Source organism: Vipera ursinii (genome assembly GCF_947247035.1).
Source record: "Vipera ursinii genome assembly, chromosome: 1".
NCBI lineage: Eukaryota > Metazoa > Chordata > Lepidosauria > Squamata > Viperidae > Vipera > Vipera ursinii.
The window spans coordinates 294,053,061-294,069,018 of record NC_139512.1 but is presented as its reverse complement, the minus strand read 5'-3'; the positions used below and the strand labels follow the sequence as shown (position 1 = coordinate 294,069,018).

Genomic DNA, 15,958 nt, shown 5'->3' with positions numbered 1-15,958 from the left:
GAGTCAAATTCAAAATATACCATTGTGAGTTTGAAATGATTCATCTTGATCACGAAACTCTTTTTCAAACAAAGTTCACAGTTAAAGTACCCAGTTAGCATTTGAAATTTCTAAATTCAAAACCAGGGGATTCCTCTTCAAAACAGTTTATATCCAATTTGTGTACTTTTAGTGCTTAAAAATCTCCATTAATCCATACAGTTTTCATGGTGGTGACAGGCAAGGAACTATTTCTTAATTTAATTCCCATACTCTCTAAAAGAATAAAGTTTCTACTTTGACTTCCATTGAAATAGGGTAGTAAATATGTTAATGGCTGAGTTATTTCCATTGATGGATATATTTACTTCTTACTATATTTAAAAGATTTTAATTACTTAAGGCAACAAAAAGATATCAATAGAGATTAATGATTGCATGAAACTAAGGAATAAAGATGCTGTAAATACATTCTTGTCTAAGCAATATTATGTTTGCAAATGTCCTGTTCTAAAAGCAAGCAGAAGTTTGTCCTTGGTGCTTCCTGGGTTTTTTTTTAATTTTGGTTTGTATTAGGAAAAAAACTTGAATCTAAGCCCAGTGGCTTAGCAATAATGCAGAGAAAATACATACCGGTAATAATGTAGTTTTTCCATAAGTATTAAATTATAGCCTTATCAGTTAAACCCTGCTTGCACCTCCCACAAAACTTATCTCCACTAAGATTTTTGTACAAAGCATAACTTACCTTGCAGCTAAGAGACTTATACAATGACACATAATAAAAGAACAGATGTAAGAAGGACAATGGGGAATGTCATGAATGAGAAACACTAATAAGGCACAAGTGGTTACCAGCTAGGATTGAAAAGGCAGATAATTCCAAGCAAAGCTACAGGCAAAGAATATGGTTGATAACTTCACATCTGCAACTTACTGCAAGAAGGATAGCTATCAGCAACTCAGCTTAGCCAATGCAAAGCCAATGGTACATTGTGCCTGACTTCCAGTGTCAGCTTTCCCAAGCAATTAACAGGAAGAGGCTAACCCATCTCTTCACTGATTCATTATTTAATGAATATGATATGTTCCTCCATAAAGCTGCAAGTTGTTTAAGTCTATTTCTTGGTGTCCATCTCTCTACTTCTCCTATTACAACTTTAATGGCAACATGTCCATAATTTTCATATCTACAACACATCTACAAGCTATTTGAACTAGAAATGATAGGTTTAAAAGATTATATTCTTAATAAAAATGATATTTTGTAGATAAGGACAATGAAAATATAAAGACTTGTATTTTAACGTTTCAAGTAAATTTACACTGATTTCCAATTCAAAACCAGAAAACTTCATGCCAAAAACCAATTTCACATTTTTTTCAGTTATATATTCTTTTCTTCGAAACTGATTTTTTTCTGCCAATGTTTTGTTCCAACTACAAATGGATTTTTTTTACTTAAATTCTTGCTGTTACATAACCATAAAGAAATTAACTTCATTGGAAATAGCAACCTTATAAACAATTCCAGGATAGCAGATCAACAAATTAAAAAGATAATATCATTTCTAAGGCAAAGCCATTTAACTGTTTATGGTTTTACAGGATTTGAAGAGTTTGTATGATAAATGAAATCTATCCCCAAAACACAGACATCAGTCTTTTGAAGCACTGAGGCTACTGATCTTGTTGGCTTCCATCCATGTTGATTCTGGAAGATCTGAAACTTGCTTTTGTAGGTGTGTCTCATATTGTCCACTAGGTTCTCAATCCCTCCAGAATTTTAAAAGATTAAAAAAACAAAACAAAAAGAACTCAGAAAATTGGCATGCTTTCAAAAGGAACACTGCTTCCAGAATGACTTTGAAAGAATTGGCCCTGGAAGCATTCTTCAGAAGTAAAAATGGCAGGTAGCTACAACTTAATACTTTATTTTGAACTATCTCCAACAACCCAGGAAAAAAGGAAAGGAAACCTGAGGCTATAGGAGCCAAGGAGCATTCTGATATGGAATATAGCCGTGGTGGCGAACCTATGGCACGCGTGCCACAGATGGCATGCAGAGCCCTCTCTGTTGGCATCCGCGCCATCGCCCCAGTCCTAGGCCTTCAGCTGGGTTTTATAAAACCTTTTCGCTTTTGGCCTCCGCCATCGTGTGCAAAAAAAGGAAAAGAAATGGCGATGTCCATTCTGCTCTATGAGTTCATGGTGAGATAATCCTAACCCTCCAATTTTGGAATTTTCCTCTAAAGGGATTTTCCCATGAATTTTACCAGGAAACATAGATATGGCAGCTTAGAAAACTAAGTGCCCTCCTAACCATACCTAAGCACTCTGAATTCGTCGGTGATGTCCTTTTTTCTCTATGAATTCATGGTAACCTAACCCTAATTCTAACGCTAAGTGGAATTTTCCTCCAATGGGATTTTCCCATGTATTTTACCAGGAAACATAGATAGAGCAGGCTAGAAAAGTAAGTGCCCTCCTAACCATACCCAAGCACTCTGAATTTGTTGGTGATGTCCATTTTGCTCTATGAGTTCATGGTAACCTAACCCTAACCCTAAGTGGAATTTTCCTCCAAAGGGATTTTCCAATGTATTTTATCAGGAAACATACATAGGGCAGCTTAGAAAAGTAAGTGCCCTCCTAACCATACCCAAGCACTCCCAATTTGTTGGCTATGTCCATTTTACTCTATGAATTCATGGTGACCTAACACTAACTTTAAGTGGAATTTTCCTCCTATGGGATTTCCCCATGTATTTTACCCGGAAACATAGATAGGGCAGGCTAGAAAAGTCAGTGCCCTCATAACCATACCCAAGGACTCCGAGTTTGTTGGCATTGTCCATTTTTCTCTATGGGTTCATGCTGACCTAACCCTAACCCTAAGTGGAATTTTACTCCCTATGGGATTTTCCCATGTATTTTACCAGGAAACATATATAGGGCAGGTTATAAAAGTCAGTGCCTTTCTAACCATACCCAAGCACTCTGAATTTGTTGGCAGTCTCCATTTTGCTCTTGGTGTTCATGGTGACCTCCGTGTTGTCCTCCCATGTCCTCCATTCTTGTTTCATGTTTTCCTTATTGTAGATGTGTCAACAAAAATGTTAGCATGTGCCAGAGATTTCTGTAGGTCTTTAGCTGACACTCTAGGATTCTTCTTTACCTCATTAAGCATTATGCGCTGTGTTCTTGCAGTCATTTTTACAGGACGACCACGCCTAGGGAGAGTAGCAACAGTGCTAAACTTTCTCCATTTGTAGACAGTCTGTCTTACCATGGACACATGAACATCAAGGCTTTTGGAGATACTTTTTTAACCCTTTCCAGCTTCATGTAAGTCAACAATTCTTGATCGTAGGTCTTCTGAGAGCTCTTTTCTGCAAGGCATCGTTCACATCAGACAGTGCTTCTTGAGACCAGTAAACCCAAAACAAGTGTGTGTTTTTAAAGGGCAAGACGGCTGTCAGCAACACATCCAATATCATCACACTGATTGGAGTCAAGGTTAGCTCACTCCTGGTTCCAATTAGCTCTTGGAGAAGTTATTAGGCTAGGGGTTCACATACTTTTTCCATCCTGTACTATGAATGTTTACATGTTATGTTCAATTAAAACATGACAACAGCTAATGTTTGTGTAGTATTATTTTAAGCAGACTGTGTTTTTCTATTGTTGTGACTTACATGACGTTTAGAGTGCATTTTATGGCCAATTCATGCAAAACTCCACATAATCCCAAAGGGTTCACATACTTTTTCTTGCAACTGTAGTTAAAGCTTAAGTAGCCAAGAAATTTATTTAGAGGACATTAAAACCTACCTTCACACTGGCCCCTTCTGTTCATCTGGAATCCCCTGTCGCAATATTCACATTTATATGAACCAATGGTGTTTACACAGAGCCCTTCTCCACAGGTATCAGGCCTGGCACATTCATCAACATCTAAAAATCCAATTTTGTGATAACTTTAATACAAACATTAAGTAAAAGATACAGAAATTTAGATAGATAGATAGACAAACAGACAGACACATATCACTCACAGAATACTAAATCCATGTTTTACTTTAGATCTTAATATTTTTAATTCAGAAGACCTAATTCCTTGCAAAAATATCATCATGTATTACCTGTAACCCATGGGTCTGATCTGCAGTATCCCCAATTTGTAAAAGTGTTTTTTATTGCTTGGGTATCAACAGAAGTTGCCATGACTGAGGTCTAGCAGAAATACTTTTATTTATATATATATAGATATACCTCTATATATGTCTATATAATGTATTTAGATGTCAATAACTCTTCAGGGTTTCAGACAAAGACTTTTCCAGCATATCTAGAAATATTTACATTAAACATTGTTCTTACTATTTAGAAATTATATTAACTTCAATGTCAACTTGAAGAAAAAGCTTTGCTTCTAACACTAACCCTTTTTCTATTCTCGTGTGCAGTCATTAGATCTTATACCATATTGTCAAGGAAGTACAAATACGTATTTAAGTCTATATCGTGAACAATAATTTTCCCTCAGTAACTGTGATCAAATATTAACTACCCTTATAGTATGGGGTGCAGCATTGTGCAGTATTTCTATTCAATCAAATTCTTTCCTGAATCAATCTAAATTGTTTTCAATCACACCAATATATTTCAGACTCAGGCTCTTGATCATTGGCTTTAAGGATTAAGAAGCTGCCTCATAAAGGAGAGTAATTACCAACACAATCTGTTCTTTGTTCGTTGGCCATGAACCCGGCCTCACAAATACACAGGAAGCTTCCTTCTGTATTTTCACAACGCCCAAGGGAGCAGAGATGAGGAGTCTCAGAACATTCATTAATATCTGTTAAAGAAATAAAAATATATAAAGACTCAAAAAACCCCTCTGTACTCTAACACTACCATCACTTCACTCCCCCTAATGTACTTAAGTAGCTACTGAAATTTTAAAAAACATTTTCAAATAGGTTTCCATATAAAATTTGATTTAAAAAACATATTTACCAACTTCAAGTTTCAGATGAAATCTACTACATTTGCTGATATTTTAGATGAACATATATATTTATAATAGGAGGATCAAGCATTGTATGCTTGTACAATCTTTTAGAAATCAGGAGAGGTAAAGATTGCTCTATTTTATTTATATAGATTTAATGTGAGATTACTGTATATAAGGAGTTAAATATTGAAGGTTTATTTTGCAAATATCTATCCAGGAAATCTATCATAAAATTGCTTAGGTTTGTATTAGGATTCCACAATTATGAAATTATGAAATTCTTGAGTGATTACTCAAGAAACTTCAATTTTCTTCATTTAAGTGGTTAAATAAAATTATAATTCTGTGTCTATAAAGGAAATAAACAAATCAGGCATTGCACATATAGAAGCTCAGGGAAGGAGAAGGGGAAAATAAATTAAAATTATATTTTGACTTGCATTATGTGCCTCAAAGAGAAGAACCATTCTTATTTGCTATAGTCACAACACAGAAATGAATAGTAGTATTTTTCCAGGACCTCCTCCCATGCATCATGTTAGCAACTGGCAAAAGGGAATGTGGATTACCAGAACATTTTGTTTGTTGATCATTAAGCCTATATCCATCATAGCATAAGCAGGTGTATCCCACAGGCAAGTTAATACAATGTCCTTGTCCACAGATGTCTGGATTTACTGTACACTCATTGATTTCTAAATAAATGGAAAAATACTTGTAGTAAACCATTTGAAACATTTTATGATATCATCAATTTTAAAAGACAGATTAAAAAACACAGAAACTAATTAGGATCAATTCAGTGATTCTACTGAATTCTACTGGTGTTGGAAAGTGGAATATAATGTAAGCATCCAGATAAAATTCCTTCCGGTTGTTGCATTTACACATAATGTACTAATGAATGCACTCAACTGCAGTTATTGTACACTGCTAGAAAATGTCATTGATCAGATTAGAAACAGACTATGCTGGACAAGGTCTAGCTATGATTCGTAACCTGGATCACTACATGACTGGACTCGTTCTTGTGACCCTTTTTTGCAACAGTCATAAAGCAAATGGTATGGTTGTAAAGTGAATGCTGTAGTCATTAAATGAAGCCATTGTTCACTATGGGGTGTTTTTCCCCCCAGAATTCAGAAGTAAACACCGGTTTCCATAAAAAAAATATCAATAATTGCAGTCATGTGGGCCGTTTCAAATGGCCATAAATGCAGATTGGTTGCTGAGCATCCAAAATGCAGTAACATGACTGCACAAGGGGTCTGGCTCATCGTAAGTAGTTTCTGGGGATCTGTTGTAACTTCAAATGTTCACTAAGTGACCAGTCATAAATTAAGGAATACACACACACACTATAATTACATAGGTTTTGAACATGCTTCTCAATGTTCAATTAAGTTCAATTTTTCAGTGAGTGATTTTTTTATACTTCATTTAATTAACCACTGAATTTAGGAAACAATTATCCAGTTGTTCACTTTAGAAGTATGTCTTAGGCATTAGAGGACAGTGAGATTTTGTGAAATCTTAGGACAGAATCACAGAATGGTACAATCACTTTCTGTACCATTTCTTACATGCACATGTTAATAAAATAATTTGGAATAATATGTAAAATGAACAAACTGCATTGCAATGCAAGTCCTAATTCCTTGAGAAAAATATTAAAATAAACTACACTGCTAGGTATGCATTTTTAAAGGACAAACCTGAAACCTCTCATAAACAGAATAATTGCAGGTGATCTAGGCATAACATATAAACTTGTGAAATCACTCCAGAATGTAAGAACTAGCAGAAAACATTCTCTCCCTGTCTACCAAAAATCCTTCACTGTTTTGAAGCACAAAAGCAGACATTTACACAGAGCATTCTCTCCACCCAAAACTGAACCCTGTGGTTTCATTATTTTCTTCTGTTGATCTGTACTTTCTAAGACGCAATAATAACATTCCATTGGTTGTTGTCATATGTGCCAGTTTGTACCACCAATGATTTTTTGCATCATACCTGTAACTTGAGTTGGTGCTATCACTTGACTAGCACTTGAAGTGGAGACATCTGGTCCAACTTCTACGGGCAGCGGAGGAGAGGTTTTCTCCACCACTATTGAGTGAAAGAAAAGTATTTCTGCATGAGATAGGCACCCCTAAAAATATAGACAGCTTACTAAATTAATAACCACTTCACATTTAACAGTTCTAATAATGCATGTTAAAAGCACCATTGAATTTCTTCCAAATCATAAAATTGAAGTGAAGAGGAACCATCTAATCTATCCTGCTAGCTGCATTTACCCTCAGAAATATCCATATAAAATTCCAGATGGGTATTAAAGTTTAAATATGAAAATTCAGGCATAGTTATTAATAGTAAAAAAAATCTAAAAATTGTCTTTAAAGAAATTTATTTTAAATTTGAACCTTTACTATAGTTTACCCATTTGTTATTCTGCCATACATGGAAATATCTTAACTGACGTACAGTACATATAACTGAAGAAAGCATGACAATCAACTTCATTGCTTAAGCATCACTGGAAAAAGATATTTACAGCAGAAATGCTAAGCATTTCTTCATGTTCGCCTTCTAATAACCCTTCCTATTTATTTTGGGGTAACAGACATCCCCCACATTCAAATAGATGTAACTGTGTTTTCTAAGACGTTTACCCCTGTAATACAATATACTTTTAAAATATGCACATGGAGATTTATTTGCCGATACACCTGTCTTGTTCTTGCATATAACATTTTTGGGCATAATCAACCAGGCACAGCACCTGCACAACCTCCACAGATGTCAATGGGCTCATCAGATCTAAGACTACAACCCAAAGCTTCACTGGATATCACAGGTATATTATATGAACACTGAAATATATACATTTTCCAGATCATCTTCCCATTCTAGTGGACAATATTCTTCAAAACATGGAAAAATTGAAAAGGTTTCCTAAAATATAATTCACCTGCGATCTAAGGTGCTTTTCTAGATTGCATAATATATAAACTGTAATGAATTTAAAATTACAAAAACCAAAGTAATACATTGAAGCTGACTAATAAGTGATTAATATTGTCACTGAACAAGAAACTGAAAGAAAGAAAGAATGGGCAAAGTAAATAAATACCCAATTAGATTTTTATGTATAATTCTAGTGATTTTCCTTCTTATCCCCTCAATTGCATGATTTCGCAATTTGCACCTCAACACCTCATCTCCAGTCTCCAAGGTTCCCCAGAGTAGGAAGAAACTCTCATTTATGTTTTATTTTGATGGAATTAGGGATTTTAAGGTAGGGGACCCAACCTCTGGGCTGTGGCCTGGTACCATGCCATGGGCTGTTCGGAACCAGGCTGTACAAGCAGTGGGCGAGCATGTGCACACACCTCTACTTGCATGAGCAGAAGGCAAGCATGTGTATGTGAAAAGCTCCATTTGTGTGAGCAGTGTGCATGTGTGCCCTCCGCCTGCACAAATAGAGCTGTGCGTCTGGGCATGCTTGCCCTCCACTCATGTGGAACCATCCCTTCCCCCCTGCCCCCCCGGTGCACAAAACTGGAAAGGTTGAAAACCGCTGTTTTAAGGAGCAAAACGAGTGCTTAAACACTGAATAAGCTTAAAACATCCCAGATTACCTAAAATCCCTGAAAACCAGGCTGTTTTTAAAAATCTTTTATGGGTTTGAACTAAAACCAGTCAAAATGGGAGAAAAAAAATATTATCCCTGCCTACTTTTGTAATATCACAAGTTCACCATTTGTGCTCATTATTGGCTTGTGGAAAGGTGGGGAGGCACAAACTGCATCTACATGGAGGGAAGTATGCAGTGGGGTGCCCCAGGGCTCTGTTCTGGGCTCAGTGCTCTTCATCAATGATTTGGATGAGGGGATAGATGGGGAACTCATCAAATTTTCAGATGACACCAAGCTGGTAGGAATAGCCAACACTCCAGAAGATAGGCTTAAGATACAGAAAGATATTGACAGACTTGAACATTGGGCGCTATCTAACAAAATTAAATACAATGGTGAAAAAAGTAAGGTTCTACATTTAAGCAAGAAAAACCAAATGCACAGGTATAGTATAGGTCACGGGTCAGCAACCCGTGGCTCCAGAGCCGCATGCGGCTCTTTGAGCCATCTCCTGCGGCTCCCAGCCGCCCGGTGCACGCGCACCTCTTCGAATGGGCAGTGGTGTGCGTGCACCTCTCCAAATGGAGAGTGGCACCGCCTGTTCCGAGAGTAGCGCGCGCACCTTTCCAAAGGGCGGAGGTGCGCGTGCACCTCTCCAAGCCGCCGCCGTCCCGTCCGGAGACCTGCCGCGTTCACGGCAGCTGTGCAAATGGGATGGCGGCAGTTTGGAGAGTGCGCGCGGACTCGCCAAACCGCCGCCATCCCGTCCAGAGACCTGCCGCGTTCGTCAAACATTGACGAACACGGCAGCTGTGCAAATGGGATGGCGGCGGTTTGGAGAGAGCGCGCGCACCTCTCCCAAGCCGCCACCGTCCGGAGACCTCGGAATGGGTAGCGGCTCCGCTTGTTACGAAAGCTGCCGCGGCCCGTCTGCAAAGCTGCCGCTTTCGGCAGCTTTGCAGACGGGCCGTCGCCGTTGCACAACCGGGAACCGGTTCCATCACACATTAAAAAAAAGGCAACCGCGCGCATCCGCGCATCCGCAAGAAACTTTTTTGCACATGCGCGTGCATGGACGCACGCATGCGGCTCCCACTTTTTTTTATGTGTGATGGAACCGGTTCCCAGTGGCTCTTTTCCCTTTTCGGGTTGCCGACCCCTGGTATAGGTGGTACCTTGCTCAATAGTAGCAACTGTGAGAGAGATCTCAGAGTCCTAGTGGACAATCACTTAAATATGAGCCAGCAGTGTGCTGCAGCTGCCAACAAAGCCAAACATAGTGCTAGGCTGTATTAATAGAGAGATAGAATCAAGATCATGTGAAGTGTTAGTTCCGGTTTGCCATCGCAGCCACTGCAGACGTTGGAAGGTGAGCTCCGTCTTCCATGTTCGCTTTCGCTCGGTTGGGGAACCCTGAAAAGGGTCAAAAGTCACTCTGTAGGGGTGACGAGCAAGGAGGGGACCCCTGCTTAATCACGGGAGGGCGGCAGCCCTTCTGCTTGATCTGGGGCAGCCCTCCAAACCAGCGGAGGCAAGATTGGCCATAGTAATATGGCCCGTCACTAGGCTTCAGACAGCCAAAGTCAAACTTACCACCAAGTACTTTGAAAGCAACGCGGATGAAACTGGGTGAGATCCGATCTTCTCTTTGCCCTAAGTACTGTACTTTCTGGCGTATAAGATGACTTTTTAACCCATGAAAATGTTCTCAAAAGTTGGGGGTCATCTTATACGCCGGGGATCATCTTATAAGCGCGCCCTGGCAGAGGAAACGAATGTAGCCCACGCAAGCCAATGAGCTGGACCCAGATGCGATATATCCTCTAGGACAACAACTGCTCTGTTCCTCCTCAGATCCACATGATGCCATTTACTTTTGCTTTTGCGGAGAGATCACCCCGCCTCCTCCGGAAAGGAGAAGAAGGGGGAAAAAAAGAAAGAAAGAAAGAAAGGGAGGGAGAAAAAAAAAGCCAGAGAAGGAGGGGAACGAGGGAGCAGCAGAAAAATGCCGAAGCTCTTAGAGACCAGATCTCAAACCTGATTTTCTGCTTTAAAGATACAAGCAGCAGCAGCAGCAGAAAGAAGCCGCTAGCAATCCCCGCTGATTTTTTTCTCCTCTCCCCTCCCCTTTAAAACAACAGCAACTCCCCCCCTTTTTTTGTAATCAGCAAAGCTGCCTTGGGAGAGAGAGAGGGGGGATAACACGCACTCACGTACAGCACACAAACTCTGAAGAAGCAAGCAAGCAAGCAAGCCACCGACCACTTAAAAAAACAAAAGAAAGAAAAAAGTTACGCTCCCTTACTTTTTCCTATATGGCTTACGACTTGTTATTTTTCCCCTCTGGAAAAGAGTGCAAGCAGAGAAAGAAAGAGGGAGGGGGTGAGCTATTGCCCCCCGTAGATAGGGCACGCAACTTGGGGGTCCTCCTAGACTCACAGCTCTCTCTAGAAGATCATATAGGAGCTGTGACTAGGGGGGCCTTTGCCCAGGTTCGCCTGGTGCGCCAGTTGCGGCCCTATCTGAACCGGGATGCCTTGCGTACAGTCACTCATGCGCTCATGACCTCTTGTTTGGACTACTGTAATGCTCTCTACATGGGGCTGCCCTCGAAGACCACTCGGAGGCTCCAACTGGTGCAGAATGCAGCCGCGTGAGTTGTGTTGGGAGTCTCCCGATACTCCCATGTTACACCTTTGCTCCGTGAGCAGCATTGGCTGCCGGTTGCCCTCTGGGTGAGATTCAAGGTGCTGGTAATGACCTACAAAGCCCTTCATGGCATGGGTTCGGATTACCCATGGCAGCACCTGCTGCCGGCGTCAACTTCCCTCCGTCCAATGCGCTCCCACAGAGAGGGCCACCTCAGGGTGCCTCTGATCAGAGAATGTCGACTGGTGGCCCCCAGGGGGAGGGTGTTCTCTGTGGGCACGCCAGACCTGTGGAACCACTTGCCGGTTGAGCTCCGGATGGCCCCCGAACTTCGCTCCTTCCAGCGGGATCTAAAAACCTATTTATTTGAGCAATCCGGCCTGGTCTGATGGGTTTGGGGTTGGGTTTTTAATATGGTTTTAACTATTGTATATATCGGGCATAAATTATTTAATTGTTTTTTAACTTTTGTACTTTGTTTTTTTAATATTTATTGCCCTGTACACCGCCCTGAGTCCTTCGGGAGAAGGGCGATATAAAAATTTAATAAATTTAATAAATAAATAAATAAATAAATAAATAAATAAATAAATAAATAAATAAATAAATAAATAAGAAAGACTCCCAAGTTTGCAGTGGATTTTTCCCTTCCCACCTTGGTTTAAAAGCAAAACATTTCGATGCTTCTGGCTTACATTCTCGACTCGAAGTGAGTTTGCAAATGGAAGCTTTCCTGTTCTCTTTTTTTTGTACTTATGATATCAGATGACGAACAGGAGGATTTTGAAGGCTTTTAAAGGGAAACTGTCACGCCAACAAATCCTGTAAAAATAGCTTGGAGTTATAATGGGCGTTGCTGACTCACCAGGGACTTGCCCAGCACTTGCTCTCTCTCTATTGTTTGTTATCTTCCTCCTATCATCATCAGTTCCAGTTTGGTTGACAGCTTAGAAAACAAACAGCATGGCAGCTCCCATGGGTTTATTGTCTTATCCTTCCTTTCAGCTTTAGAGTGAATTAGGAAAAGTTTAATCCACTTGCACTGTTTTATGTTTACATGTTTGATGACAAACAGCCTTATGTTTATAAGTGACAGTTTTCCTACTAAGTACCTGCATGTCATAAGCATTTGAATTAAAATTACCATATTAAAATCAAATCTGATGTTTTTTAATTTTTATTTGGTGTGCGTTGGAAGAGGGGTAGTCTTATATGGCGAGTATAGCCCAAACCCTATAATTTAACAGGAAAAGTAGGGGGTCATCTTACATGCCCAGTCGTCTTATACGCCGGAAAATACGGTACTTTCTTTTCCTGTAAAAGCTGCCTGACGTATCTTTCCCCTCATGAGGAGAGAGGGAAGGGAATTTCTATCCCACCCTCTAAGAATAGCGGCGACTGACTACACAGGGGAATTAAAGCACTAAAAGAACAACTTTAATCTAATTGGATTTATATGTTCCTGAAACTTGGGGACCAAAAATTTTCCTATTTTTATTTGAGACTTTTGCTTTTATCCACAAAAAAGAAATAACATTGGAAAAAGGATTATAAAAATTTTGGACTTAAAAAACCTTAAATAGCATCGGTGACATCTTGTGGCGAGGTTTGGTATTACAACTTGTTATTTTCTAAAAGAGACTTGGCTTGAAGCGCAGACCTTAGATAAGACTCTTCTGATCTTGGCACCACCTGTGAGAAACTCAGCTGTAAGAGAACAGCTGGGCAGCATAACTGGCCTACATGAACTGTGAATGTAACCTTTACTGACTTTCAGAGTTTTATGTGGGGAATTTCCTTCCTATCTCTATTAGAGGAATATTGGTTACTATATGAGATGATGAAATATCTTGGACTATAAAATCTTGCTTTCTACTATAAACGATTTCTACTATAAAGACTATTTATAAACACATGAAAGAGATGGATGAAGACCAGGAAAAGATCCTTTCCATGTTGAAAGCAATACATGAAACCATTCTTTCAGCTTGTGATAAAATAAGACCTAACATAAAAGATCAAGATGCCAGCCTAGATACATAAACCCAGACTTTGACTACAACCAAAGAACTAACAATGCAGAAGATAACAGAAAAAGTGGAACAATCAAATATTAAGACAGAGGACTCAATTGACCAACAAATACAGTAAATGGGAAATCCAGAAAAGGGAGTGACAACACTGAAAATGGAAAAGACTTTCTATATAAATCAAAAGAAATTTGAGAAAGAAGACGAACAACAGATTGAATGGAAGATAAACATATCAGGGCAATAATGGGGAATTGGAATAATAGGGAAACAACTTAATGAATACAAATGGGCTAGTCCTTCCAAAAAATGGCAATTAAATGGTCTCCTTTATTTCAGATAACATATATAATAATAGAAGGTGATCTATTTGATGATCTAAAAGCATTGATATGGAAGCCTAGTTGGCAAAGGAAGAAAGCCAGAATAAGGCTGAAGAAAATTGGGGTTTTGATTTATTAGTGGGGATTTCAAATTACTAACTAGAGGGTTAAAGGGAAAAGTTGAGATAAGGGGAATTCTGGTCATTAGATTTAAAATATTTGGAAATTAGTTGAAAATAAGGGTTTTAACTGTTTAACATTTAAAAATTAGACCTAAAATTAAAAAAAATGATGAATATGTTTGATTTATTGATTAACCCAGGTAATATATACAATGGTTTTGATTTATTAAAGGGGACATTGTATTATTAAGTAGATGATTTAATATGGTGGGAAATAGATAACTTTCAGGAAATAGAACAAGATTATATTCAAATAGAAAAAATGTGTATTTTGGATATTAGATTCTGTTATGAATTGAGATAAGGGAAATTTGGTTTCCTAAACCCTGAAAATTATAAATATTAAAGGTTAAATTAGAATATTGATGAGAAACTAAAAATTGGGAAAAAATTAATAATAGGATATGGATTGTTTATGAAGATTGAATGTAAAAAAATTAAGATACGTATAAGCTAAAATTTATTGATAAATGTAATAATGATGTTTTTACTGAGTTGATATAATAAGAACTGTATTAGCTTAAATATGAGACAGTAAGGGAAAAAGAGGAAATATTTGATGTTGTAACTCGAGATTTGTACTAAAGATTTTGTTATCAAACTATTGATTAACCCAGCCACCACATTGCTTTTTAAATACTTAAATGTAAAATTAGAAAATTATTATTATTATTATTATTATTATTATTATTATTATTATTATTAGCCATATAGCAGGTTTTAAGCATTAAATTACAGATAGGAAATATTGCACTATTTCTAATCTTCATTAGATAGTATATCCCAGATGACTTAATATTGTCAATAAAATCCAAATTATCCACTCTAGTGCCTTGCGCAATAAGTGGGATATTTATCACCATCCAATATTTATTTCAATCCACAAGATCTATAATTTGTAGAAATGATAGAGCACTATGGTCACGCTTCCTTTACGAGTAGATACTACTAACTTTTTACATCAAATTTATAATAAAAATGATCTCCATCTTTTAGTACAGAGATAATAACAATACAATCACCTTTATCTAAATTTAAACAACATCAATCTATAAAATATCTTTTTGTCAGTTTTGTTTTGTTACTCCTCTTCCCTTTTATGTTAGTTGTATTCTAACATTTGATATTGAAAATTAATAAAGATATTATTTAAAAAAACCCAAAGCAAGTAGAAAGTAGTAACTTTTTGGACTCAGCTTCTGCAACATAATACAAGCAAGATAAGAGTAGAGTAAATCTGTATTAAAATGACTATTTGGGGACAAACATGTTTATCCAATATGAATTTAAGTTATTTTATATAAATCGCATCAGTTGTCTGGATTAAATTTTAATTTACCATTTACCATCCTTGCCATTGAATGCAGCTGAAGTCAGATTTTGCCAGTTAAATCTGAAAACTGGTCAGTTTTATTGTACTACAAAAAATACATTAAACTACACTACACTAAAAAAAACTACACTAAAAAACATTTTTTGTTTATGGAGCCCTGGTGGCGCAGTGGTTAGAATGCTGTATTTCAGGCTAACTCTGCCCACAGTCTGGAGTTTGATCCCGATGGGCTCAAGGTTGATTCAATCTTCCATTCTTCCAAGGTTGGTAAAATGAGGACCCAAATTGTTGGGGGCAATATGCTGACTTGGTAAACTATTCAGAGAATCCTGTAAAGCACTATATGGTACTATATAAACTCCAAATGCTATTGCTATATTGTTTTTTGTATAATCTTAGACTGCAACAAATGGAATCCATTTAACAATGACTTACATTTATCTGTTCATTGATTCAACTGTATAACATCCAAGTTAAAATGCATATGAATAACTCTACAAATAAACCTTTCTTCATTGACAGTATTTTATGCCAGCATTTCCCAACCTTAGGAACTTGAAGATGCGTGGACTTCAACTCCCAGAATTCCCCAGCCAGCATAGCTGGCTGGGGAATTCTGGGAGTTGAAGTCCACGCATCTTCAAGTTCCTAAAGGTTGGGAAACGCTGTTTTATGCAATGATTAATCTTATGTATCTATTCTAGTTGGTTATATATTCAGAATAATGTGTCATTTGTTTCTGAGAATTTCTTAACCCTGAGAACTGAAAAGATTGTTCTCTTGAACAACAATGCCAAC

General features: G+C 37.9%; 1 protein-coding gene across 1 annotated transcript in view; it reads right to left on the bottom strand.

Moving 5' to 3' along the window:
* Nucleotides 1–15,958, bottom strand: part of LTBP1 (latent transforming growth factor beta binding protein 1) — a 207,563-nt gene that overhangs the window by 56,172 nt on the left and 135,433 nt on the right. The window contains exons 13-16 of the mRNA XM_083349128.1: nucleotides 7,016–7,111; nucleotides 5,569–5,694; nucleotides 4,715–4,840; nucleotides 3,814–3,936 (exon numbers count right to left, since the gene is read on the bottom strand). Of these exons, the coding sequence (XP_083205254.1) occupies nucleotides 3,814–3,936; nucleotides 4,715–4,840; nucleotides 5,569–5,694; nucleotides 7,016–7,111 (471 nt within the window). The remainder of the gene's footprint in view (nucleotides 1–3,813; nucleotides 3,937–4,714; nucleotides 4,841–5,568; nucleotides 5,695–7,015; nucleotides 7,112–15,958) is intronic.